This window comes from Haliotis cracherodii, unplaced genomic scaffold (genome assembly GCF_022045235.1).
Source record: "Haliotis cracherodii isolate W230 unplaced genomic scaffold, xgHalCrac1.p SCAF_16, whole genome shotgun sequence".
Lineage (NCBI taxonomy): Eukaryota > Metazoa > Mollusca > Gastropoda > Lepetellida > Haliotidae > Haliotis > Haliotis cracherodii.
Genome location: NW_027266271.1, coordinates 12,876,227 through 12,901,239, shown reverse-complemented (window position 1 = coordinate 12,901,239; position 25,013 = coordinate 12,876,227). Strand labels below are relative to the sequence as shown.

Genomic DNA, 25,013 nt, shown 5'->3' with positions numbered 1-25,013 from the left:
ATTTAGCACCAAGTCTGCACCATTTAAGTCCTTGTCACTTTGTTTGACATTATTGGATTAAATGTAATGTTAGAAATGCTCAAGATTTAACAAAATATGAACCTTTCAAGGATTCAAGGATTGAAAATAAAATAAAAAACATTGTTTCCCAATATGTCTGCCGGGGCACCTAGTTTCGTATCCTTGATAAACCCCTACAAGGTGTCATTTACCATGGTATATACTCATGATATTTGGTAGCTAATGGTGTTCCCTTTTGCACAATATTTTAAACTTTGAGCTTGATTTCATCTTTGCAATATAACCATGCTCTAATTTTCTAAAAATGCAGTTCCTTCCACTGTAATTGTAAACATCACTGTTGAGTCACATCCATCCCCCTTTGCTCCTATTTACATGATTAATCACATCCTAAACACAAGTTGATCTGTTCTGTAGGAAGGTGAAGCTGTCGGACCTGGAGATATTCAACCCCATGGCGGGTGTGGAGAGTCCCTTCTCCATCCAGATGCAGATAGCTGAGGTAGGGAGTCACACCACTGTCATGTCATGAGCACACCACTGTCATGTCATGAGCATCACCACTGTCATGTCAAGAGCACACCACTGTCATGTCATGAGCACACCACTGTCATGTCATGAGCACACCACTGTCATGTCATGAGCATCACCACTGTCATGTCATGAGCACACCACTGTCATGTCATGAGCATCACCAACTACCCACACCAGAGGCAGAGCAGGTCCCCCGTACCCCATGCTTGTCATAAAAGCCAGCTGGTGAGGAAGGGGAAGTTACATTGTGTAGCCCAGCTGAGAATTTGTCATTTTCATGGTTCGTTGTAAGTGCTGCTATGATAAAACTGAAATGTATTCTGATCGTGATGGAAAGTAGCATTCACTCATGACGAACATTTGGATGTTTTATGAGGACAATTTGCGTAGCATTGCGATCATCCCGAAGAGGTGAGGTCGGGTAGGCTGGTGGTTAAAGCATTTGCTCTTCACTCTGAGGACCCGGGTTTAATTTCCAACATGGGTACAATGTGTGAAGACCATTTCTGGTGCCCCTGCCTACCATGCTATGGCTGGAATATTGCTAAAAGCGGCGTTAAACCATACTCACCCACTCACTCACTCATCCCGAAGTACTGCATTGAAGGTACAGTATCTTAACATTGAAAGTCTTTTCTTGATAGTCGCATCAGTTAAGTGTTTGCAAAAGGCCCTCGGTTGATTCCCCACATGGATTCAATGCAAGAAGACCCCCGCAAAAAAACATACTTCTGTTTGTTTTTAGATGTTCAACCAGAAGGTGTGTCATGTGGTGTGCGTCGTGCATCTTCTGTAAACATCTTCTTCTCCAAAACCAATGCACCTTTGAAAACTAAGCATGCTCTTCCCACCAAGGATGACACTCATCTGTCTGAGAATTTTTTATCCAATTGTCAATATAGATACAATGGCAGTGGGACTGGGACGAGTCCAAATAAACTACCCGGGTGCCCATCACCCTATTACCCGACCCTACCCGGATACCCACTGTAGATATCTAGATTGTCAATATGGCCTCCATGACAACCTTCTTGCAAAAACTTTATGCCCATTATTAAGCCATTTTTGTTCAAAGTGTATGGAAGTTTGGTACTTATGTGTTGGTTAAAAATCTCTCAAAATGCATTTTCTTGCACTCCTTAGAAACCATAGATCAATGAAGTTAAGGTTACTTGTTTCATCGACCCGTGAAGATCTGGGTTAGAATAGGTCTTCAGCAACCCATGCTTGTCATAAAAGGCGACTAACGGGATCGGGTGGTCAGGCTCGCTGACTTGGTTGATGCATGTCATCGATCCCAATTGCGTGGATCGATGCTCATGATGTCAATCACTGGATTGTCTGGTCCAGACTCGATTATTTACAGACCGCCGTCAATTAGCTGGAATATTGCTGAGTGCGGCGTTAAACAACAAACCAACCAACCAACTTGTTTTATCTCACTGAAAATGACCATAGTGCAATATTGAAAAACCTCTTTATTACTATTATCTTCCCATTGAATCTGATTTTCAACATGGCCACCATGACAACCATATTGGAAAACCTATTTGTGGCCATTATCCAGCCATTGTTCAAAAGGTAATATATTTTGGTATATGTGTAGTTGGTCGACACGATACATCGTGTGTGTTCCAGGGCAGTCGGGTAGCCTAGTGGTTGAAGTGTTCGCTCTTCACACTTACGACCCGGGTTCGATACCAAATATGGGTACAATGCGTGAACCCCATTTCTGGTGTCCCCTGCCATGATGTTGCTGGAATATTGCTAAAAACGGTGTAACACCATACTCACTCACTCACTCACTCACTCACTCTGAATCATAAGGCATGTAAATCCCTGCTTTTACATGTATCTTTGTTCTTTTGACGAGGGGGCACGGGTGGCCCAGCCGTCTAAGGTGCTGTGATTTACTGTGCAGAGTTGCATCCCTTGGGCATGCCAGAAACCTATGATTGCGGGTTCGAATCCTGGTTCTCCGTGATATAACTGTAATACTGTTAAAAGCGGTGTTAAACCCAACTCACTCACTCGCTCTTTTGATGACGTCATCTTTTGTGCTGGGCGGTCGGGTAGCCTAGTGGTTAAAGTGTTCGCTCGTCACGCCAAAGACCCAGGTTCCGATTCTTGATTCTTGGGTACAATGTGTGAAGCCCATTTCTGGTGTGCCCCGCCGTGATATTGCTGGAATATTGCTAAAAACGGCGTAAAACCATACTCACTCACTCACTCACTCATCTTTTGTGCAAATCTTTTGAATTTAGTTTTTCAGTTCTCTGTAACTTTGAAGGAAATATTTCAATGTCAATGTTGACAGCAACTTTCCTCAAGTGTCAATCTTTGTTGACATTTCTACTGTTGGTGACATATCCAGGTGAGCTATAGTGCCATGGTGTTATATTTTCAGCAAAAACTTCGCCAGGAGCAAGGAACAGCCACAAGAACAGTAACATCAGCAGTGCTTGAAAGTGCCTATAGGTTCTTCCTCGGTGCCATCGCTGGAGGTGAGGCTGAATAGGGTGTCTTGCCTTGGGTTAGGCTAGAGTAGTGATGTGTTGGGAAGAGCTGGGTTATCATCATCAATGATTGGTTGTGATTAAGTTTATTATTGATCAAAAGAGGTTACTATACGAGATGCTGTGATATTCCATTCATCTTAAAAGTTGCAAGATAAATGGTATGGCAGCACCTTGTGTAATCTGTCTCTGACATACCCTAAATTGCGCCATTTTAGCATCAAATCAATGCATATTTTTCAGTTCGTGGTGGAGCATTTATACAGAACATAACAGTCATGAGTGATGTCATCGGGCTTACTTCTTACTGCTTATACTGAGTGTAACCCTCCACAAGATAGTTTTTGACATATCTGTGGAATTTCAAGTCGATGAGGGGCGGTCGGGTAGCCTAGTGGTTAAAGCGTTCGCTCGTCACGCCGTAGACCAGGGTTCGATTGCCGACATGGGTACAATGTTTTAAGCCCATTTCTGGTGTCCCCCCGCCGTGATATTGCTGGAATATTGCTTAAAGCGGCGTAAAACCACACTCACTCACTCACTCACTCACTCACTCACTCACTCACTCACTCACTCACTCACTCACTCAAGTTGATGATGATAATGCAAACTAGATAAGATCAAAAAACATTTATTAAACTTTGGTTGGGCTAAGAAGAGGTCTCATTACAGTCAGTAAAGCTCATTGCCCTGGTTGATGGTGTGTCATAATGCCCCAACAGAGTGGATGATTGTTCACAATATCAATCCCTGGATTGTCTTGTCCAGAGTTGTTATCCCCCGCCCAACAATGTTGGCGGGGGATATAGAAACGGGCTCCGTCTGTCTGTCACGTTTCGTTTCCGGAGCATAACTCAGAAACCATTCAATATTTTTTCAGTAAACTTTGCAGGTCTGTCAAGTACATGCTGAACTGGTGCCTTTTGCTATTAAGAAATTTAAATTTTGTTTATTTTTTGCGTTTCCATGGTAACAAGATGGACTTAGGTTCAAAACTCTTCTTTTTTTTACAATTTCCATGACAAGTTACACCTCAGTTAAAAAAGGTTAGGGTTTGTTTAGATTTAATTTTGTCATAAATTCTGCAACAGGGGTGGGGGATATAGCCACATTAGTGGCAAACTCTTGTTATTTTACAGGCTGTTGTCATAAAGCTGAAATAATGCTGCATGCAGGGTTAAACAACAAGCAAAGAGTCATTATTTACAGACTGCCAACTCCACTATTGAACAGACAATCAGACAGTGTTTCTCTTGCTCACAGCTACGGGGGCCACTGCTGTTTATCCCATCGATCTGGTGAAAACCAGAATGCAGAATCAGAGGTCAGGAACGTTTGTGGGTGAGCTGATGTACAAGAACAGCTTCGACTGTGCCAAGAAGGTCATCCGGCATGAAGGTCTGCTGGGTCTCTATCGTGGTCTCGCACCTCAACTTGTGGGCGTGGCTCCGGAGAAGGCCATCAAACTTACAGTGAGTTGGAAACATTGTTTATGACACCTGCCTTACCATTGGCCCCTGGTCAAAACTATTTTTGAAAATTGTAATTATTCAATTATCCTGTCCCGCTTATCAACACTACTCAACCCATGAGGGGAATCACGGTTAGAATAGGTCCACAGCAACCTATGCTGGTCATAAGATGCTGCTTGATCATGTTGATGGATTGGTCAGGGTATATGACTTGGTTAATTTTGTTTCGTCATACACAAACGGTATTGGACTTTAGTAATAATATCAATCACTGGTTTACCTGGTCCGTACTCAGTTATTTGCAGGCCCCCATTGAATAGAGTGAATATTGCTGAGTGCGGCAACAAACACCTTTCACGTGGGTTATTCCTGCATGTCCTCTACTGTTTGTTTGTTTGTTTTTAAGTTTTTAACGCCGCACTCAGCAATATTCCAGCTATATGACAGCGGTCTGTAAATAAGTCTGGACCAGACGATCCAGTGATTGACATCATGAGCACTGATCTAGGCAAATGGGATGCGATGACATGTATCAACCAAGTCAGCCAGCCTGACCACCCGATCCCATTAGTCGCCTCTTACGACAAGCATAGTCGCCTCTTTCGACAAGCATAGTCGCCTTTTACGGTAAGAATGGGCTGCTAAAGACCTATTCTACCCCGGATCTTCATGGGTCGTGTCCTCTACTGAACTGGGTGGGAACTCAACACTGAATGTAAAATCTTGCGTTATATTTATACCATTTGAGAAAGGACAAAAACAATATCCATGTGCAAGGTGAAGAAAAATATGACCCTTATATAATTCAGTTCAAGAAACACGTGAAATTTAGCTCCCATTCAACCCATACCCATGCTAGTGGGTTTCACCGAAGTGGTAAACGTCTGAGACCTGCATCACTTCGGGCTTTCCTCCTACATTAAGCTGACACGCCGCGATATCACTGGAATACTGTTAAAAGTGGCGTTAAACCAAACTCACTAAAATACTGGAGCTGGTACAGCATTGAAAAGACCTAAAAAAAATGTTTGCTGAATGAAGCATGCATATGTTTCGTCAACAGTGCGAATATTGGAAATCTTTGCATCATTAAATATAAAGGATAACATGTTACTATTATTATTATCTCAATTTTTACTCGCAAGATTTACTGTGAACTATTTGTTTTCCACTGTATTGTGACGATAACTGCTGCTTCGTTTGTACTGGTGACAATGTTTATCAACATGCTTTATTGCCTGTTGTAGATGAATGACTTGATGAGAGACAAGTTGACAAAGTCTGATGGCAGCATTGAACTATGGGCGGAGATGGTGGCAGGAGGATGTGTAAGTAGCTCCCATGTCACATTTTGTTGCCATGGCTACTTCTATTATTGTTTGCCTTGAAAGTGCCTTGAATTTTAGTGTTCCATATCTGTATGAACCATGACAAAGAGAAATTCTACTTTGTAGCTATGTTGTAATTTGGACATTGTTCATTAATGATACAGGGCGGTCGGGTAGCCTAGTGGTTAAAGCGTTCGCTCGTCACGCCGAAGACCTGGGTTCGATTCCCGACATGGGTACAATGTGTGAAGCCCATTTCTGGTGTCCCCCCGCCGTGATATTGCTGGAATATTGCTTAAAGCGGCGTAAAACCATACTCACTCACTCACTCATTCACTCACTCACTCACTCACTCAAGTTGATGATGATAATGCAAACTAGATATTACTGGAATATTGCTAAAAGCAATGAAACCCATACTCACTCACTCACTCACTCACTCATTAATGATACCAGTGTTTGAAATTATGGTGGATCCTGTGATCCATGAGGTCGTTCCTATATTATTTGAATCTAGGGACCCTCAACCTCTAACGTTCAACATTAAGGTTATGACAAGGGCCCTTTGAGTTTTATGCTTAATTATAAAAACTGGATGCTGAAAGTGTGTGCTCTCACTGTATGATGGAATATTGCCACTGTCACTGTATACTGCTTACTGTTTTCAGGCTGGTGGGTCGCAGGTAGTCTTCACAAATCCTCTGGAAATTGTCAAAATCCGTCTCCAAGTAGCTGGGGAAATTGTTGGGAAGACAAAGGTCGGCGCAATCAGCGTCGTAAGGGATCTGGGCTTCTTTGGCCTCTACAAGGTAAGAGTCATTCTCCGAGATCAGCCATGGAGAGTCCTAGTGTTGACTCCCACTGACCTTCTCTGATCCCAGTGAAGCAGGCATTTTATAGTGCTGAAATTTGGTTACACATTGTAAATTTTAAGGCTGCACAAGTGTTTTAGGGCTGATAAGCTGAATCTGTCGTGTAATATAATCGATTCGGGGAATCTTAACCAAAAGTGATAAACCTTGAATATGTGATGAGATTCTTCAAGATACATGTTTCTTGAGGGGTATTTGCCTGGGTCTTCTGCCCTTAGCTGTTCTACCAGGGGAAAGTGATCTCTGAGTACCTATTAGAAGCCTGATATGCATCTGTTTTTGGGTTGATTTTAAAGGCATGTACTAGGGGGTCGCTTTATACACAGCGATATACAGTAATCATGAAGTTGATCATGTTACAATCGTAATCATGAAGTTGATCATTGATCATGTTACATTCGTAATCATGAAGTTGATCATGTTACAATTGTAATCATGAAGTTGATCATTGATCATTTTACATTCGTAATCAGGAAGTTGATCATGTTACAATCGTAATCATGAAGTTGATCATTGATCATGTTACATTCGGAATCATGAAGTTGATCATGTTACAATTGTAATCATGAAGTTGATCATTGATCATGTTACTTTCGTAATCATGAAGTTGATCATGTTACATTCGTAATCATGAAGTTGATCATGTGACAATCGTAATCAACTTTATGGTTGATGCATGTCATGATGCCAATCACTGGTTAGTCTGGCCCACACCCCTTTGTTTACAGACCGCCGCCATATAGCTGGAATATTGCTGAGTGCGGCGTTAAACAACAAACAAATCATGATTTTTAGCATGATCAATAATCAACTTCATGATTACAAGGGCAGCAGTTGTGGCGCGCGCCCCCCCTTTTAATACCCGACCGCCGAAGACCCGGGTTCGATTCCCGACATGGGTACAATGTGCGAAGCCCATTTCTGGTGTCCCCCACCTTGATATTGCTGGAATATTGCTAAAAGCAGCCTAAAACCATACTCACTCACTAATACCCTCTGACTAAAGGCTTTCCTGAGTGGCATGACCTCTGCTTTGACCTGACTTTGTTGTCAGCAACACACCTACTATGTATGCAGGTTTCACTAATGTCGCCATCTGCAACCTGTGTCACTTCAGACATGAGGGGACCATGAGCAGCCCAGTCTTTAAGCTGTGCAGAGTTGTGTCCCTCATTGTGTTTCTCATTGGAAGCAACGTACCTGCCTTCCCGCGAAGGTGGTAATTGCCTGAGACCTGCATCTCTCCAGACTGTTTAAAGCGGCTTTAAGCACAACTCACTGTACTGACCAACCATGCCAGGATATAGCTGAGATCTAGATCTACAATCTAGTCACTCCTGTTTCCAGGGAGCCAAGGCCTGCTTCCTCCGTGACATCCCCTTCTCAGCCATCTACTTCCCCGCATACGCTCATGTGAAGAAATACTTCGCAGACGAGAATGGCTACAACACCCCTGGCACACTGCTGTTGTCAGCCACCATTGCTGGTAGGTCAATATTCTTACTGATGTTGCAGATGACACCTTGAGTACAGGTGTACTGTATGGTTGATGCCTGTTGTCTCACCTTGAGTACAGATGTGATGTATGGTTGATGCCTGTTGTCTCACCTTGAGTACAGATGTGATGTATGGTTGATGCCTGTTGTCTCACCTTGAGTACAGATGTGATGTATGGTTGATGCCTGTTGTCTCACCTTGAGTACAGGTGTGATGTATGGTTGATGCCTGTTGTCTCACCTTGAGTACAGATGTGATGTATGGTTGATGCCTGTTGTCTCACCTTGAGTACAGATGTGATGTATGGTTGATGTCTGTTGTCTCACCTTGAGTACAGATGTGATGTATGGTTGATGCCTGTTGTCTCACCTTGAGTACAGATGTGATGTATGGTTGATGTCTGTTGTCTCACCTTGAGTACAGATGTGATGTATGGTTGATGCCTGTTGTCTCACCTTGAGTACAGATGTGATGTATGGTTGATGTCTGTTGTCTCACCTTGAGTACAGATGTGATGTATGGTTGATGCCTGTCGTCTCACCTTGAGTACAGGTGTGATGTATGGTTGATGCCTGTTGTCTCACCTTGAGTACAGATGTGATGTATGGTTGATGTCTGTTGTCTCACCTTGAGTACAGGTGTGACGTATGGTTGATGCCTGTTGTCTCACCTTGAGTACAGATGTGATGTATGGTTGATGCCTGTTGTCTCACCTTGAGTACAGGTGTGACGTATGGTTGATGCCTGTTGTCTCACCTTGAGTACAGGTCTGCTGTACGGCATGTTGTCTCACCTTGAGTACAGGTGTGATGTATGGTTGATGCCTGTTGTCTCACCTTGAGTACAGGTCTGCTGTACGGCATGTTGTCTCACCTTGAGTACAGGTGTGATGTATGGTTGATGCCTGTCTGATATGTCAGATGTGAACTGAGTATCTGATCACACTAAGCTACCGTATGATGTTACTTATTTTCTACATGTTCCCTATACACTTTATATATTTTCATGACAGGACATAGACTTGGACAAGTCTTTTGGCCAGAGAATACATTTGAGATTCTTAAGATTATTTTACATGGGAGACAACACCTGATCTTGCTGAAACATTCATACTTGATTTTGATTGGACAAAGCATAAGCCTAATTCCACAAGGTTGGAAAATGGACTTTACAATCAGTTAATTCCCTTGCCTCGAGAAGATGTTTCTGATCCAGATTCGATTATTTACAGACCATCTTCATATGGCTGTAATAATGCTGAGTGCAAACAGACAAAGATAATCAATTATATGTATGTGCTTCGTTCAATTTATCGACTGATACAGGAATGTATTTTTGATGGCGAGACAGACTGTGATAATGCTGTGATATTTCTGAGACCTAATGGTCAAGCTTTGTATAATGCTTATGGTTTACTGTGCTGTCTTCCCAAAGGTATGCCTGCTGCCTTTTTACCGACACCTGCTGATGTGATCAAGACACGCCTCCAGGTGGCAGCACGATCGGGCCAGACAACATACAACGGTGTCATAGACTGCGCCCGCAAGATCTACCTGGAGGAGGGATGGGGGGCTTTCTGGAAGGGGGCACCAGGTAGGGGTGTTAATTCTTTATACCCGTGAAGATACGGGTAGAATAGGACTTCAGCAACCCATGCCTGCCGTATGCTTGTAAAAGGCGACTAATGGCATCGGGTGGTCAGGCTCGCTGACTTGGTTAATGCATGTCATTGATCCCAATTGTGTGGATCAATGCTCATGATGTCAATCACTGGATTGTCTGGTCCAGACCTGATTATTTACAGACCACCGTCATATAGCTGGAATATTGCTGAGCGCGGCTTAAACCAACAAACTAATGTTAATTCATTACTGTCTCTGTGTGATAGTTGTCTGAGGGTTTCAAGTCTTACCTGCTGGAATCTATGTGATTATAATGAGATTGAGGTATTCTAAGCATGTGATTAATCCTGTTTTGTTTATTTAAAGCATTAATTATATAATTTGTTACGCAAGTTTATATCTGCCCCCCTTGTAATAACAAGAATGCATTCATCGTGCTTCTAGATATTTTTCTTTTTTACAAATATCATTGGGAAACAGAATAAACAAGACGTCAAATAATGAAATGTAAATTAATACACACAAAAGGCCCCTTCTCTGGGAAAAATAATGTATGACCCATTTTTTTATCTCTAGTCTTGACAAGTATTCTTGTAAATTTCATTAATGTAACTCGGGGCGGTTGAGCAGCCTACTGGTTAAAGCATTTGTCACGCCGTATGTGTGAAGTCCCATTTCTGGTGTCGCCCGCCGTGATATTGCTGGAATATTGCTAAAAGCGACGTAAAAAACAAACTCACTCACATTAATGTAACTTCATTAGTTTGTGAGAGAACTTGTCTCTAAGTTGCACCAAAGTGAAAAGCATGAAGCAAGGCCTGTAAGTCTGTAATTTCTAACGCATGAGATCGTGACCAGTGACATCAGCGTGTAAGATTTCATTTCTCTGAAGACTGCCTCCGTGGTTTAGTGGTAGAGCGTCCGCCCAGAGAGTGGAAGGTTCGAGGTTCGATCCCTGGCCGCGTCATACCAAAGGATGGTACTTGTTGTTATCCTGTCTAGCGCTCGGTATTAAGTGACGAAAGCAAGGACTGGTCGGCCCAGAGTCAGTATACTGTGTCTGAATGGGGTATTCATGTTAAACTGCATCATGGTATCTCACTGGGCTAGCACTATAAATTGGCATCAGTCCGGACTAGTACAAGCAGCCACACACACAGAGACACACATGCATGCACGTCGCTATATAAGTGCAATAATCTTGAATGCGACGTTTAACTCCATTTCACCTCACCTCACCTCACCTCACCTCATTTCTCTAAATCAAATAGTTTTTGAGAAAACTGCTCTCCTTTGGTCCCGTTACTATATTCATGTAATTAAATATTACTAAAAAGTATGTAAATATTATGGCATTGATAGAACTATTTGATAATTTAGATAATGCAGAGTAAAATTGAATTAAATAAAAACATTTAATTAAAACATCAAAATGACATCATATTAACAATAAAAACATTTTGTCATTCAGAAAATGATTATCTATTAATTTTGCATAATTACTATTTCTGGTTATGTTATTAATTCAACCATTTGAGATTCTTATGTATATATGGCTACAAAATTTAAAAGGCTGTTTAGTCGTGGATCCATTTTGACATTCCATTTCCTCACTTATCTACTTGTATATGCCCATTATTGTTCAGAATATCACGCCTTCAAACAGGTATAACTTTTTAATTTGAAGTTTACACGATATACAGCTTTTCCATTGGACGAGAGGACGGTCACATGACCGCGAAATTGATGTTCATAAGTGTATGAACGACACAATTTGACGTTCATACGTTTTTCACGAGACTGTGTTCTTGAAATGACGTAAACACTGACGGACTACTTCCACATCCCTGGGGAAACCCCTGGGATTTCCCTAGCACGAAAACATACTTAGCATTATTTCTGATTATTTAGAACCTTTTATCTTGGTCTCAGCCTTTCAGTATGCATTGAGAAACGTAAGAGAGCTTGACTGCATGATTGTTTACAAATTTCCTCGCTACGGCCCATCTTAATGAACAAACGAAAAAATGCACATCCAAACTATCGTCAGTATCGACTCAATCTGTGTCTAGGCTGACGACGACAGTCTCCAGCAAGCTACGAATTTACCTTGGTGTCTGTTTGACGCATCTTTATCACCTTTCAATAATCGGTCTGTTGATCAATGATGACTAACACATGTAACCGCCACAGGTTCATTAACAACTTCGGAAATCCTCCCGTCACATTTATCGTGTTGGCCATTTTGACGTTTTGTACATGATGTTAAGGTATTACGACGCGCTGTCTTTGTGACTGTCTTACTGAGGTAGTTCTTTACAGACCTTTCTCATCTAATGGTGTTATTATTTGAACACATGTGTTGGGTAAGATGTTTCTGAAGAGCAAGTTGTGAATCCTTACACCCATGTCACCTCTCTTTATGAGGAACTATTTTACTCCACGATATAGCTGGTTGTTGTATGGCTGTCAGTGTAAACATGAAGTCACACGTACTAAATAAAATTGTGTTTAGATCTTGGCCTACATCATTTGAGGTAAGAAGTTGTGATAAAAACATTATAAGGAGCAAGCTCCGACGTTCATACAGTTTGGCCCTCACTCTATGAAGATTCATACTCCAATGAACTCACACAAAGTGAAGGTCAATTCTTAAATGAAAAGCAGATGTTGCCATATCAAAATAAGAAAACTACTCCAGATTCTAACAGTGGTAGTTAAGCGGTGAACACTCATATACTTGTTGGTTGTTGTGGAAATCTTCTCATGGTGGCCCATTGTAAGACGCACCAACAGTAAGCACAAAACCAAATATATTTCTCATTACTGCCGATCTTCTCAATGTGCCGACTTGTGTTTCAGCCCGAGTGTTCCGGTCCTCGCCACAGTTTGGTGTGACACTGCTGACATATGAACTGCTGCAACGTGTATTCTATATCGACTTTGGTGGAAGGTAATCCGTTATCTCTTAGGTTCTGACTTTAAGTGGCATTTAGAAGCTGTAGTACCAGTGAAGACAGAATTTGTCACCAGCAGCTCATGCTTGTCGTAAAAGGCGATTTTCGGAATCGGGTTGTCTGGCTCGCTGACTGGGTTAATGCATGTCATCGTATCCTAAGTGCATAGATCGAGACCCGTGAAGATCTGGGGTAGAAGAGGTCTTCAGCAACCCATGCTTGCCGTAAAAGGTGACGATGCTTGTCGTAAGAGGCGGCTAACAGGATCTGGTGGTCAGGCTCGTTGACTTGATTGATGCATGTCATCAAACCAAATTGTGTGGATCGATGCTCATGATTTCAATCACTGGATTGTCTGGTCCAGACTCGATGATTTACAGACCGCAGTCATATAGCTGGAATATTGCTGAGTGCGGCGTTAAACAACAAACAAACAAACAAAGCATAGATCGATGCTCATGATGTCAATCACTGGATAGTCTGGTCCAGATTTTGTAATTAACAGACTGCCGTCACACAGCTGGAATATTGCTGAGTGTGGCATTAAACGACAAACAAACAGCAGCTAATGCTAATGTGTCTTTGTTTCAGGCGTCCAGAGGGCTCAGAAGCCAAGTCAGTCCACTTAGAGGAATTAATGTCTCGTAATCCAGATCACATAGGAGGATACCGACTGGCTCACGCTACTTTCCAGGGTATCGAGTCACAATTTGGACTATGTTTGCCCAAATTCCGCACCACAGCTGCAGAATGAAGTGGTGACGGTTTGTTACGATAGAGATCTTATGTATGTGCCCTGGTTGCCAGTTTGCAGTTGAGTGACAACAGGTAGTTGTGTGTGATGGCCTCAAACGTCCAATGAGTGTTAGATCCCCATCTCATGTCACAAGTCATCTAAACGCGCCAACAGCACCCAGGAGGTACAAACAGTGAAGTCTATCTATACCGTACTGAATCTGTGATAATTGTCTTGCCTTTCTACCTTGAATATGCTAGCAGAGGGTCTCTCACTGGATTGAGTACATGGGACTGGGGAAATCCTGCAGGGACACAGTGTAGAAGGACGGTGACCAGGTCTGTGCACCAGCTCCAGACAGCACCAGCAGCCAACTTTTGCATTTTTCAGCATCACATTTTTATCAGTGTGCCAACACCAGCTCCTGACAGTGCCAGATATCTCACATTGGCAGCAAGCATGAAAATCAGCTCCTCACATTGCCAGTTAATTGCAACACAAACTCCAAACTGTGCCAGGTATTTGAAACAGAAGCTTCTAACAGTGCCAGGTAGTTGAAGCAAAAGCTCCTAACAGTGCCAGCTTGTTGCAACACAAACTCTTAACAGGGCCAGCAGTTGCTACACGAGCTCTTGATAGTGCCAGCTAGTTGCCACACCAGCTCAAGCAACAAAAGCTCCTAACAGGGCCAGCCAGTAGACGCAAGCTCCTTATAGTGCTAGCTAGTTACTACACAAACTCTTAACAGGGCCAGCAGTTGCAACACGAGCTCTTGACAGTGCCAGCTAGTTGCCACACGAGCTCAAGCAAAAAAAGCTCCTAACAGTGCCAGCCAGTAGAAGCTCTCAACAGTGCAAGCTTCTTCAGAGAGCGCCACAGAGCTGACCAACAGAAACTGTTCCCACACCAGCTACAAACAGCAAGGAGACATTGTCAAATATCTTGTCTTCCCTAAATCTTGTGTAACTGCATCAACTGGCCCCAATTAGGTGCTAAATTCAGGACTAGGTAAAGTATGTATGGTACAGACGATGAATGTTGTATTGAGCATGGCTGCTAGGTCGAGACTGGTATAAAACTGTGACACGAGCAGTTACCTGCAAAAATGTAGTTATGTGACATGATCATCAATCTAGAATGGATTAACTCATGGTGTCTATCCCTGGATATGTGTAAATGTGTGTACCCTGACACAGAGACTCAGTAATGATGATTCCTGATATTGTCAACATTAACGTCACAACAGGTTGTTAGGAATGTGTTCAAACTCATTCATTGTTCCATGTTACCAATGTTCAGTGAGATCCTTTTGGACAAACATGTACGTTAAGTTTCTTATTGCTAAAGGTTTTTGTTGCCCAGAATGAATATTTATATCTGTATGGTTAGAACTGGCTTTGTTTCAACAGGGTAATCCAGTGTTTCTCTATGTGGACTTAGTTTTCCATAGTTAACTGTACTCGCAGTATTAACTGTAGAGCATGCCCTCGTAATACAATAGATTAGGATACGATAAAGTACTCACTTCTCATTTTTAAGTTTTGTAAGAAATTTATGTATCAGATTTGCATCAATTTTGGTTGACCAATGTGTGTTAGATTGAGAGTGTGTTACTGCATCACTTGCCTTCTCAAGGTGGCCCAGAGTTGCATCCCTTAGCCGTACCAGGATCCCTGGTTGTGGGTTGGAGACCTAGATTCACACAAATCATGTTTTTTTCTCTCTTAATTTCCATTCCTTTGGTTTCCTATGCTGAGGTAACTGTGTGACTAAGATTTGCCTCAAGTTAAGCTGTGATAATTGAAATATTGTTCAAACTGGTGTATAAATATCAATCTCGTTCTTACGCTGCTTTTTGAAATGGTAGTGTCATGAACTCTGTTTTGTAGCTTGTTTCAGCAGTGTATTCGGAACTTGTGACATTTGGCATAATAGTAATAGCATGGCAGTCCCAGTAAAAGTGATTGTCATAATACAAGTAGTTCCTAGTCGTGGGATGAGGTGTGCTGGGGTAGCAGAGTGCTTTAAGCGTTCACTTGTCGCGCTGAAGGGTCCTGGTTTCATTGTGTGAAGCCCATTTCTGGTGTAAAACCACACTCACTCACTCACTCACTTACAGAGTGCTTTCAACAGCTGTATGGGGGTGCCAGGTACATTGTGGTGGCAGTATGTAGTCATTTGCCCTGTACTAAAGGTAGTTGCAGAGTGCCTTCCTAAGGCGTTCCAGAATTTATTTGTCAAAGGTTCAGATGCTGGTATTACTTGATTAAGATTCTTGGCGTCTCAGCACCAGTCCTTTGCTCAGAGGTGTTGCCAGTGTCGCAAGTATTGGTAACGGTAAGTCAGCCTGGTGGCAGAAAGCCATGAGTACCAGCTGATGTCTAAAAGTTCCTGTCTCATTTCAAAATGTTGAAATATTTGAAATTCATCAGCTTACTCAGAACATTAGAGATTGTACCTGCAGTGCGTGAGCACTTCATTGTTTATTGACAGCTTTATAACGAACTTTTAAGGGTGGGGATGGACATGTTCTTCCTCTCTGATGATTATGTCGACATCGATAGTATTTATTCCCAGATCCTAGTACAAACACAGTGTTTTCCACAGTATTATGATAATACTGTGATACTATTATCTATCATCATGGTATCCAAGATCATCTAGACAGACTCCAAGGCCAGAAATAAGGGGCTGTTTTATATACATGAGTCCAAGTATGTGATTTTCTGATTCGGTTTCTCTTAGGGCGGGAATGAGTCCAAATTTATCATGGGTACCCAACCCCCTATTACCCGACCCTACCTAGCTATCTGCTGTAGGTCTCAAGAAATGGGCACAAAATGTTCGATTGGGAATAGTTTGACTGTAGCACTTGAAAAATGTAGTTAGATGTACACTTATAAAACGATCTGGTCATTCATACACTGAAGTTGACTGAAGTTTTTATCTACATTCAGAAATGGGTACATAGTCAAAGAAATGCGAACATTAGTGACTTGGAGTTCCAGATAATTTTTGTCATTAAACAATATCTGTCACGTGACTAACCATGATTCCAGGTAGTCGTTTGGGTACCCACGTCCTACTCAGTACCCGAGTTACCCGTCCCCTAGTTTCTCTGATGCTTTAGAAGTTGTTGACAGTGATGTGATTTATGTATCAGTAAGCGTGTCTTGCCTTGAAGCATATTAGATTAGTGTTGCTGTTTTAAGCTTCTGTCACACAGTCAAATCAGTCCCAGGGAATGATGTTCCTGTTGCTATGACAACTTATGTTACCCATGATTCCTCAGGGCCATTTGCGATGTGTGTTGCTGTGATGAGCTTGTACTCCCAACAGATGTGTTATACATTACATCCCAGGATTAATTTATCACGCATCCTTCCAGTGTAAATGTTGAAAGTCATAGATGGAAAGTGAGGAGTTATCTCCCCTGCTGGTACACAAACTGGTACACCAGATGGCACACCAGATGGCAATAATTAAATAAATCAACTGCTCAAGTTTTGCACACTGTATTCTACCAGTTACAAAAATCCTTTAATCAGAACGTAATATTTGTGTGCATAATATTTACAAATGAACCAAACCATTGGTTGATAGGTCTGTTGTAGATCATCCTGATTGTCCTCCTTATCCCGGTATATTCAGTTGCAGCTGTAATAATGAGTTATATATTTATTTTGTTATGATGTTTATTCGATGGTTCAGCTCATTGATGTTTTTGTTTACATCCCTGGTGAAGTAGCCGAGTCATGATTCAGAAAGCAGCATTGTTGCCCACGTACTTACTATACTACTCAAAAGAAGTTAAGAACATCTAATTCTTTCATATTACTACGGTTAATCTACAATGCCCCGACACATTAATTATACAAACATGAAAGAATCAGGTGGTCCTTAACTTCTTTTGAGTAGTATATATGGAAAATATTTGTTTGTTTATTGCCAGAGTTGAAGCATTTTTTAATGTGTCACAAGGAAAATTGACTCAAAAAGTTAATGTTGGTGTCAACTGTGCCACATGTACCAGGGCACATTTCATTTTGAATAGCGAGTGTCTTTGATATGGTATTACCATAAGAAAATCATATCAGTGATTATCTGACACATATTCAAAATCTACAAATGAATATCACAATATTCTCTATAAACATACATTTTATTTTGGACTAAAGCCTGAACCCACTTTTTGATTGTTTTTATTCATTGATATGGATATGTTGTGGCCTGTTTGTCCGTCGTCCATTCTCCAGCTTAGTTAGACCATGCTCATATCTGATTTTTCTATATGGCAGCCTCAACAGGGCAACCTCAGCAGCCATATTGGAAAAGCTAATTATGGCTGTTACGCAGTTATTTTTGTTGAAAATGGATGAAATTTGCCACATGTGTGATTAGTAGTGGCGCTCAAGAAACATGTTCCTGTTTATGGTAGTATTTTTATTTTGACCTTGTTCTTTGGGGCGATCGGGTAGCAATCCTCCCAAGTGGTTAAAGCAATCGCTCGTCAAGCCGAAGACCTGGGTTTGATTCCCCCCATGGATACAATGTGTGAAGCCCATTTCTGGTGTCCCCCCACCGGGATATTGCTGGAATATTGCTAAAAGTGGCGTAAAACCATCCTCACTCTCTTGACCATGCACTTAAATTCTCCCAAAGACATATTTGACTCTAAATACGTCTTCTCTGAAATTGGCAGACTGTACAAGCTGAATTCATCTTGTTTCTCCTTGCAAGGACATTTTGTTCAAATCATTGGATTTTTTAGTTCTCAGTTATGATGCAGAACATATTTGGATATCAATACTGACGGCAATTTTCTTTGTGGCTTTTTAAACTGTTGACTACATGTCTAGGTGAGCTACAGTGTCGTGTCACAATTTCTAATCACAACCTTTGCAAAAGTAAGGGATAATTGTGTATGTGTACAACAACAATAATTGGTCTGGCCGAAATATGGAATTGAAATGATAATAAGATGAATCATGACACCGCTACCAGACTGGTGGGACAGCAGTAGGGAGGTGAATCAAAGTTGATGTAAGCGGAAAATATTACCTATGCACAAAGAATTGTTGCTTCATGTATATTCGTGGTTGTGTGGTTGTTTTGCATAGAGTATTCATGGGTTAACGGAGAACTGTCAATTGTTCGGTTGTTATTGTATATCTGAAAAGCGTAATTGTAGCGCAAGATTCCGGAGGATAGTTTTTGGAGTGTCTCCTGTCAGTATATATTTTCAACCATGTCTGTTAATAATGATGTACATAAGTTATGCCTTTATTCCCAGTTTGGTGTGGCTGGTTGTTGTTGAAGGTTTAAATCTGTGGATATCTAAGGATTTAGCATAACTGTACATACCAATGGACTTTCATGTTGTCAATCTCATTAAAATCAGATCTTAGTTCTCGCCAATCTCTTTAAAATCAGATCTTAGTTCTCGCTACCACTAAACAAAGATCTGAGGTCATTCCCTCACGGCTGACGTCAGACTGACCTTTCATGTGACCAATCAAAGTGTTGCTTACAAAATCATGAAAGTGACAGTCAGAATGTGTTTTCTAATCATGCAACCTCGGTGTATTCCGAACGACTGTTACGCCCCGTATGACTGATTCCGTCAAAATTATTGTCCATCTCTCACTACCGTGCGATAAACATTTGAACGGAGGAGGCGTTGCACAGTACGTGGGAAGCACTGCCATACAATCTGAACCATATATTGGACATTTCGGAATGTTCGTTTGTTCAGTTTTCCAAATTTTAATCGAGAACTGTGTCAACATATTTTTCAAGGGTAGTCCGAAATGGAAGTTGCCAAGTTGAAACGAGTGCCGTAAAGCTCGAGAAAGCTGCTTCCTAAATAGCTGATGTCGACTTCTTGTTAGTTATTTCAGTGGTCGGTCAATGTTTGCGAAACATCGTTCTGACGTGATCCGTAATGGGATGTCCTCAGATCTTTGTTTAGCAGCAGAGAAAAAGATCTGAATTTAATGAGATTGTCATGTTGTTGACATAGTAGGTTGCTGTGGGATACATATATGATACAAGGAATAATACAAAAGATGATACAATAAAGGATTGATGGAAGAGATATACAAGGCTAGTATCTGATACACATTCACAAACAATATTGCATGTCTCAGTGTAGACGAGAAATGGAATATTTAAGAACATAGAATGATGGCAATACAGTGATATCTGTAATCAGTCCTTGTATAGATGTGTACATCTCCGCACTTGACTAGTTTCCTCATCTTATCCCTGTGATTGTAACACTGAAGTTAAATGTTTCAGAGTCCAGAGTTAAAATAGGCTCTAAAAGTGTTCCATATGGCGGGGTAGGTAGATGAGCTTTTTATGATTGTGTCAGGTTCTGTAGAGCAAACAGATCTCACTCACATGGTGTTTCATACACTAGAGCAGTGCTCTATCATTGTCATTCAAAGTTTACAGGATTGTATACACAACATTTGTCCATCTGTGAATATATGTGGCAGTGTAGTCACCATTTTTATCCATGTTGCTGCAAGAAGGACACCAACTAGTACCCAGAGCAATGAGAGTTCAGATTACATTGCACAAACGAAAATATTTCTCATGCAACTTGCTACAGCTCTGCAGACGTCTGCTCCACGCATTGTTTTAATATCAGACTCTGCAGAATTAGCATTCAGTTGCTTATTTGACATCCATTACTGAACTAGTTTCGATGTGTCACTACTACGTTGCACATTGGGCATATTTATTCACAGGTAATGGAAGAACGTAGTGAACACAATCACATCGTTTAAAAATGGTGACAGCATTTACAAGAAGTCTAGACTCCTTGACAGTATATCTGATAAAGTAATTGGAGCGCCTGTGTAGATTAACACTTATATTGCAGAGTTAAGTACGATCCTCAGTTTAAATTCGAGTTCCACACCTGTGGGAGTTGTTAGAAGGCGCTGATCAGTCATCAAAATAACGAGTCTATCCATGGTGACATTCATCTTGCACTGCCAAATGCATGTAACCGGTACTTGCAAGAAGAGTATTTTCTTGATATAAGATTTCTTTAAGTTACTTACATTTCGTTAAGCACTGAAAGTATGGAAGTTTGTTGAAACAAACATGAATTGATAGCAATGTAGAAGTGGTAGACGGGAGGAGGCTCCATTTATTGGTGTAACTATGGTAAGTGGGTGTCAGACTGTTAAGGTATTGTTTGAGTTTGGAATGTAAGTTATTTTCATGGAACATCGACAAGTATTGTTTGAGAATACTCACCTGTCCATTGCTGTTGGCTTTTACCCAAGTGTATTTGGTGGTTGTTGTTTTTGTAGTGTGTCCTTTGTTTTATGTATATATGTATAGATAGAACACCTCTTTCTATATATATGTATATATATATGTGTGTGTTGTGTGTGATTTATTTGCCTATGTGTAGGTCAGTGATTATTTGCTCTGCTCTCCTAGCAACCAGTTTTGTAACCAAGGTATTTACACATAGCATTCTAGTCTACAGACATGTGAAAATGTTTTGCATGTGTAGATAGGGTATATATGGAAAAGGAGTTGTCTGTTTTTTACAAATATACAATTTGTGTAGGCAATCTGTCATGTTTATATTGTGTTGATTAACCACTGACTATTCATTATAGTTTTGAAAATAATTTTCATTTGCTTACTAACATGGGTGGAAACATATCTACATATCAACACGTTACACGACGATGACTTCTTTTCAAGTTTATGAAGACTAATAAGTTAACTTTCTTTCTGAAGATGTAAACTTCCTACCTATTATCTATGTGGCCCAGTCATTTAATTGACTGTGCAGAGTTGTGTCCCTTATGCGTGCTAGTATCCTATGATCATGGGTTTGAATCCCGGTTTCACCTGATTACATTTCAAGGTTTGCCAGCACAATACTGTGCTCATGAGTTTCACCAAAATGGTAAATGTTAAAACCTGCATCACTTTGTGTCCCTTGGCTGTGATGTAACAGAAATACTGTTCAAAGCAGTGTTAAACCATCCTTTCTCACTGTATCAGTGACGTAATCCTAGGTTTGCATAGACTGACAGTCGTAATTTGAATTTGAGTCCCTCAAACACCCCTTGCTTGTATTGCAGCTTCAATTGCTTGTATTGCAGCTTCAATTGTATCGCTCAGTCTAGAAGTTCCACATATGACACTCCGTAGCCTAGACTGCAAACAAGCACCAGAACATTGGGCCTACAAAATTCACGCTAGCCTGCTGGCCCGAGACAACTAAATTGTGCCATGTACAAGTGAACTCCAATGTCGGTAGTCCTCATTGTCTGGTACCAGCATTTAGGGTCTATGAGTCTGAACCAGTTCTCAAAGCTTCAATTTTGACCCAAACTGACAATATGTAGTCATAGTGAACCTTTTTGTCTCATTTAAGCAGGACTAGCTACAAACTCTTAAGGACCAGTAGAATCAAGTTTACACTTAAGTACTCACGGAAATGAAAAAAACCTGTTTTTCTTAATTTAAAAATTGACACAAAGTGTTACGTAGCTGTAAATACGAAATAACAAAACAACTCGAAAAGTACTAGTCTGGATTTGCTAGTTTGATCTCAGTGAACAATACAAAATGTTCTTTACAGGAGGTAATTTGTCGGCACTTTCAACATTCAAAAATAAAACTAAGTCCAAATTGACATAGCAGAAACAGTCTATAGGAATTATGCACCTGTTCTCACCTGTCTTCAAGGTGTCATAGGTCACCTTGATCTACTTACACCTGGTTATGCCCTGTTTCACAATAGTCTGTTTTATTCACATTTTTACACACTTTTACGTGTAAAAAGGCATAAAAACATTTGATACGCTGTATTTGTGCCACGGCCCAATTAGTACTAATTTAGTTGTTTGAATATATACATATTTTGAATATTAACTGCATTTATTTAAGATCTGAGGTCGAAAAAACAGGTTTTTTTCATTTCCGTGAGTACTTTAGTCCTTGAGCTAGTCTTTAAAAAAAAAGAATTGTTTAGGTCCCTTTTTAATGTAGATTATGTGGTGATGCTTTCCTACTTAAACCTGGTGATCTTTGCGACTTTCTTCCATACTTGATCTCACACTTCTTGAGTGAACACACAACTCTTTATATTGTAATATATCAAGTGCCTGGTATGTCCGGTGAAATGGCTGTGAAATTGATTTTTAATTTCAACTTGGTTTTCAACATATGGAATGCCACAAGACCATGTGTGTTTGTCTTAGACCCAACAATGCTGAACTTACATTTACTTGGTGAACATGATTTGAAATATAATTTACACTTTGGCGCATGAAATGTTAACTCTTGTCTATGTTTTCCAATCTATTTCTTTGAGATTCTTTCTTGTTGATGGATGTCATACCGTTAAAACATTAAATACAGGCCTATGGTCATCACATAATCTGTCAGACAGACCGTGATACAAATATGTCCTATATAGCCCATGCAAGTCTATAATATATGGCAAGTCTATATTACTGCAGTATCTGAAAATGAAGAGTCTCTAGGTTCCTTTTTATTATATTTTTATTTAAGATACTTTAACAACTGTTTTCTCCTTTAAGATATGTTCATGTAAGAGACTAGATGTTAGTCTAGTCAACACATTACTGCATCACACAGTTTGGGTTGCAGTGAGGCCCAGGACTGACCATATATTATGGTTTGGGAGAGGAGGGGAGGGTTGGGAATGTTACCTTAAAAAGTGTTAACAAATTACAAATTGGCTCATGGTGCCCCTTACCTTAATACATGGTCATTCCTCCAACCTTTAGAACTGACACCTTTGGGGGCATTACATTTGCTTACTCTGTTCCATTCTTATGACTGCCAAGGGGGACAACTCTTAAATCTCTGTTACTCATTCTCAACCCTTGCTAACATTAAACTATTTCCACCATATCTATATTGAGTATTTTGCAACAGGATACCAACACTACAAAGAGACTTAAGACAATTTTATATTTACCTATTTTAATCATGTGTACTTGATTTGATAACTTAATTGAAATTGAGTGACATACATACATATTTTAAATGGAATACATTTTTATTGCTTGATATGAAAACATGTACATGTAAGTAATCATTGAAAGAGATTTGAAAGAAAGAATTGCCTTTCCCTAACTTCATGTTGAAGAAGGAGTTGTGGTTAGGGCCACTTCCTTCAACTGGATATGTAGATTGTATATAGAAATTGTTTTAATAAACAACCAAATACAACATCAAATATGTTTGATAATTTTTCTTTTTCTGGCGTGTACCATGTGGGCAGTTTTTGTATGAGATGCGGAACAAGATTTACATTTCAGAAATTACAGATCTTTAGTGGTTAAATCATAAGATGGTGAGCTGAAGGCACAGTTTGATTACCCACATTAGTGTATATGGTATGGTTTAGCTGGAAGATTGCTAAGAGTGGTGGCAAAGTGCTGTAAAAATGAACTTCAATCTGTGGTCACAAGTCAGGTGAAGTTTTGCCTCTGGGCCCAATGCTTTCTTCATGGGACCTGCATGCACGTGTGTGTGGCTGCTTGTACTACCCAGCACTTATCCGGTTTCACGGAGCTAGTCCACTGAAATACCATGCTGAAGGTGTTCAGCAACCCATGCTTGCCGTAAAAGGAGATTATGCTTGTGGTAAGAGGCGACTAACGGGATCGGGTGGTCAGGCTCGCTGACTTGGCTGATACATGTCATCGTATCTCAATTGCGCGGATCGATGCTCATGATATTAATCACTGGGTTGTCTGGTCCAGACTCGATTATTTACGGACCGCTGGAATATTGTTGAGTGCGGCGTAAAAGAACAAACAAACTGTATGCTGACATAGTGTAAAACAGGGATCGAACCCCGGGCTCTCCGCTCTCCAGGCGGACGCTGAAGTTTAACATGGACACCCAGCTAAGACACAGTTTACTGAGCCGAGCATTCCTATCACCTCAATGCCGAGCGCCAGGCAGACAACAAGTACCATTTTTTAAGGTATTTGTACTATGAGGCGGTCGGGGAATGGAAGAACCCGGCCTTCCTCTCCAGCAGACGCTCTTTCCCTACACCACAGAGGCGGATGGGTCACCAGTCATATCATATGTATAGTTGATGAAGTCATATTTTGCAGGAGGTAGGTCTTACCCTAAACGTAGTGTCATGTATGTAGGTACCAGTGAATGTATGCATGTATCTCTATAGGTTTCTATGTATTTTATGGCTTTAAGGAACTTGGCCCTGGGCATCGAAATCGCAGCAGCATGTAAGGCCTTCCAATGAACTCGGGGCGGTTGGGTAGCCTAGTGGTTAAAGTGTTCGCTTGTCACGCCGAAGACCCGGGTTCGATTCCCGACATGGGTACAATGTGTAAAGCCCATTTCTGATGTCCCCCGCCGTGATATTGCTGCAATATTGCTAAAAGCGGCATAACATCATACTCAC

The 25,013-nt window shown here is 40.9% G+C and overlaps 1 protein-coding gene across 2 annotated transcripts in view; it reads left to right on the top strand.

Annotated features, from left to right (window-relative positions):
• The window catches only part of LOC139463836 (electrogenic aspartate/glutamate antiporter SLC25A13, mitochondrial-like), a 41,612-nt gene extending 25,997 nt beyond the window's left edge, over positions 1-15,615 (top strand). For both annotated transcript variants that reach the window (XM_071245207.1, XM_071245206.1), the window contains 9 exons: positions 439-523; positions 2,963-3,059; positions 4,335-4,543; positions 5,791-5,871; positions 6,540-6,680; positions 8,091-8,229; positions 9,675-9,833; positions 12,725-12,815; positions 13,411-15,615. In XM_071245207.1, the coding sequence (XP_071101308.1) occupies positions 439-523; positions 2,963-3,059; positions 4,335-4,543; positions 5,791-5,871; positions 6,540-6,680; positions 8,091-8,229; positions 9,675-9,833; positions 12,725-12,815; positions 13,411-13,573 (1,165 nt within the window). In that variant the 3' untranslated portion in view covers positions 13,574-15,615. The remainder of the gene's footprint in view (positions 1-438; positions 524-2,962; positions 3,060-4,334; positions 4,544-5,790; positions 5,872-6,539; positions 6,681-8,090; positions 8,230-9,674; positions 9,834-12,724; positions 12,816-13,410) is intronic.
• The last annotated feature ends 9,398 nt before the right edge of the window (positions 15,616-25,013 follow it).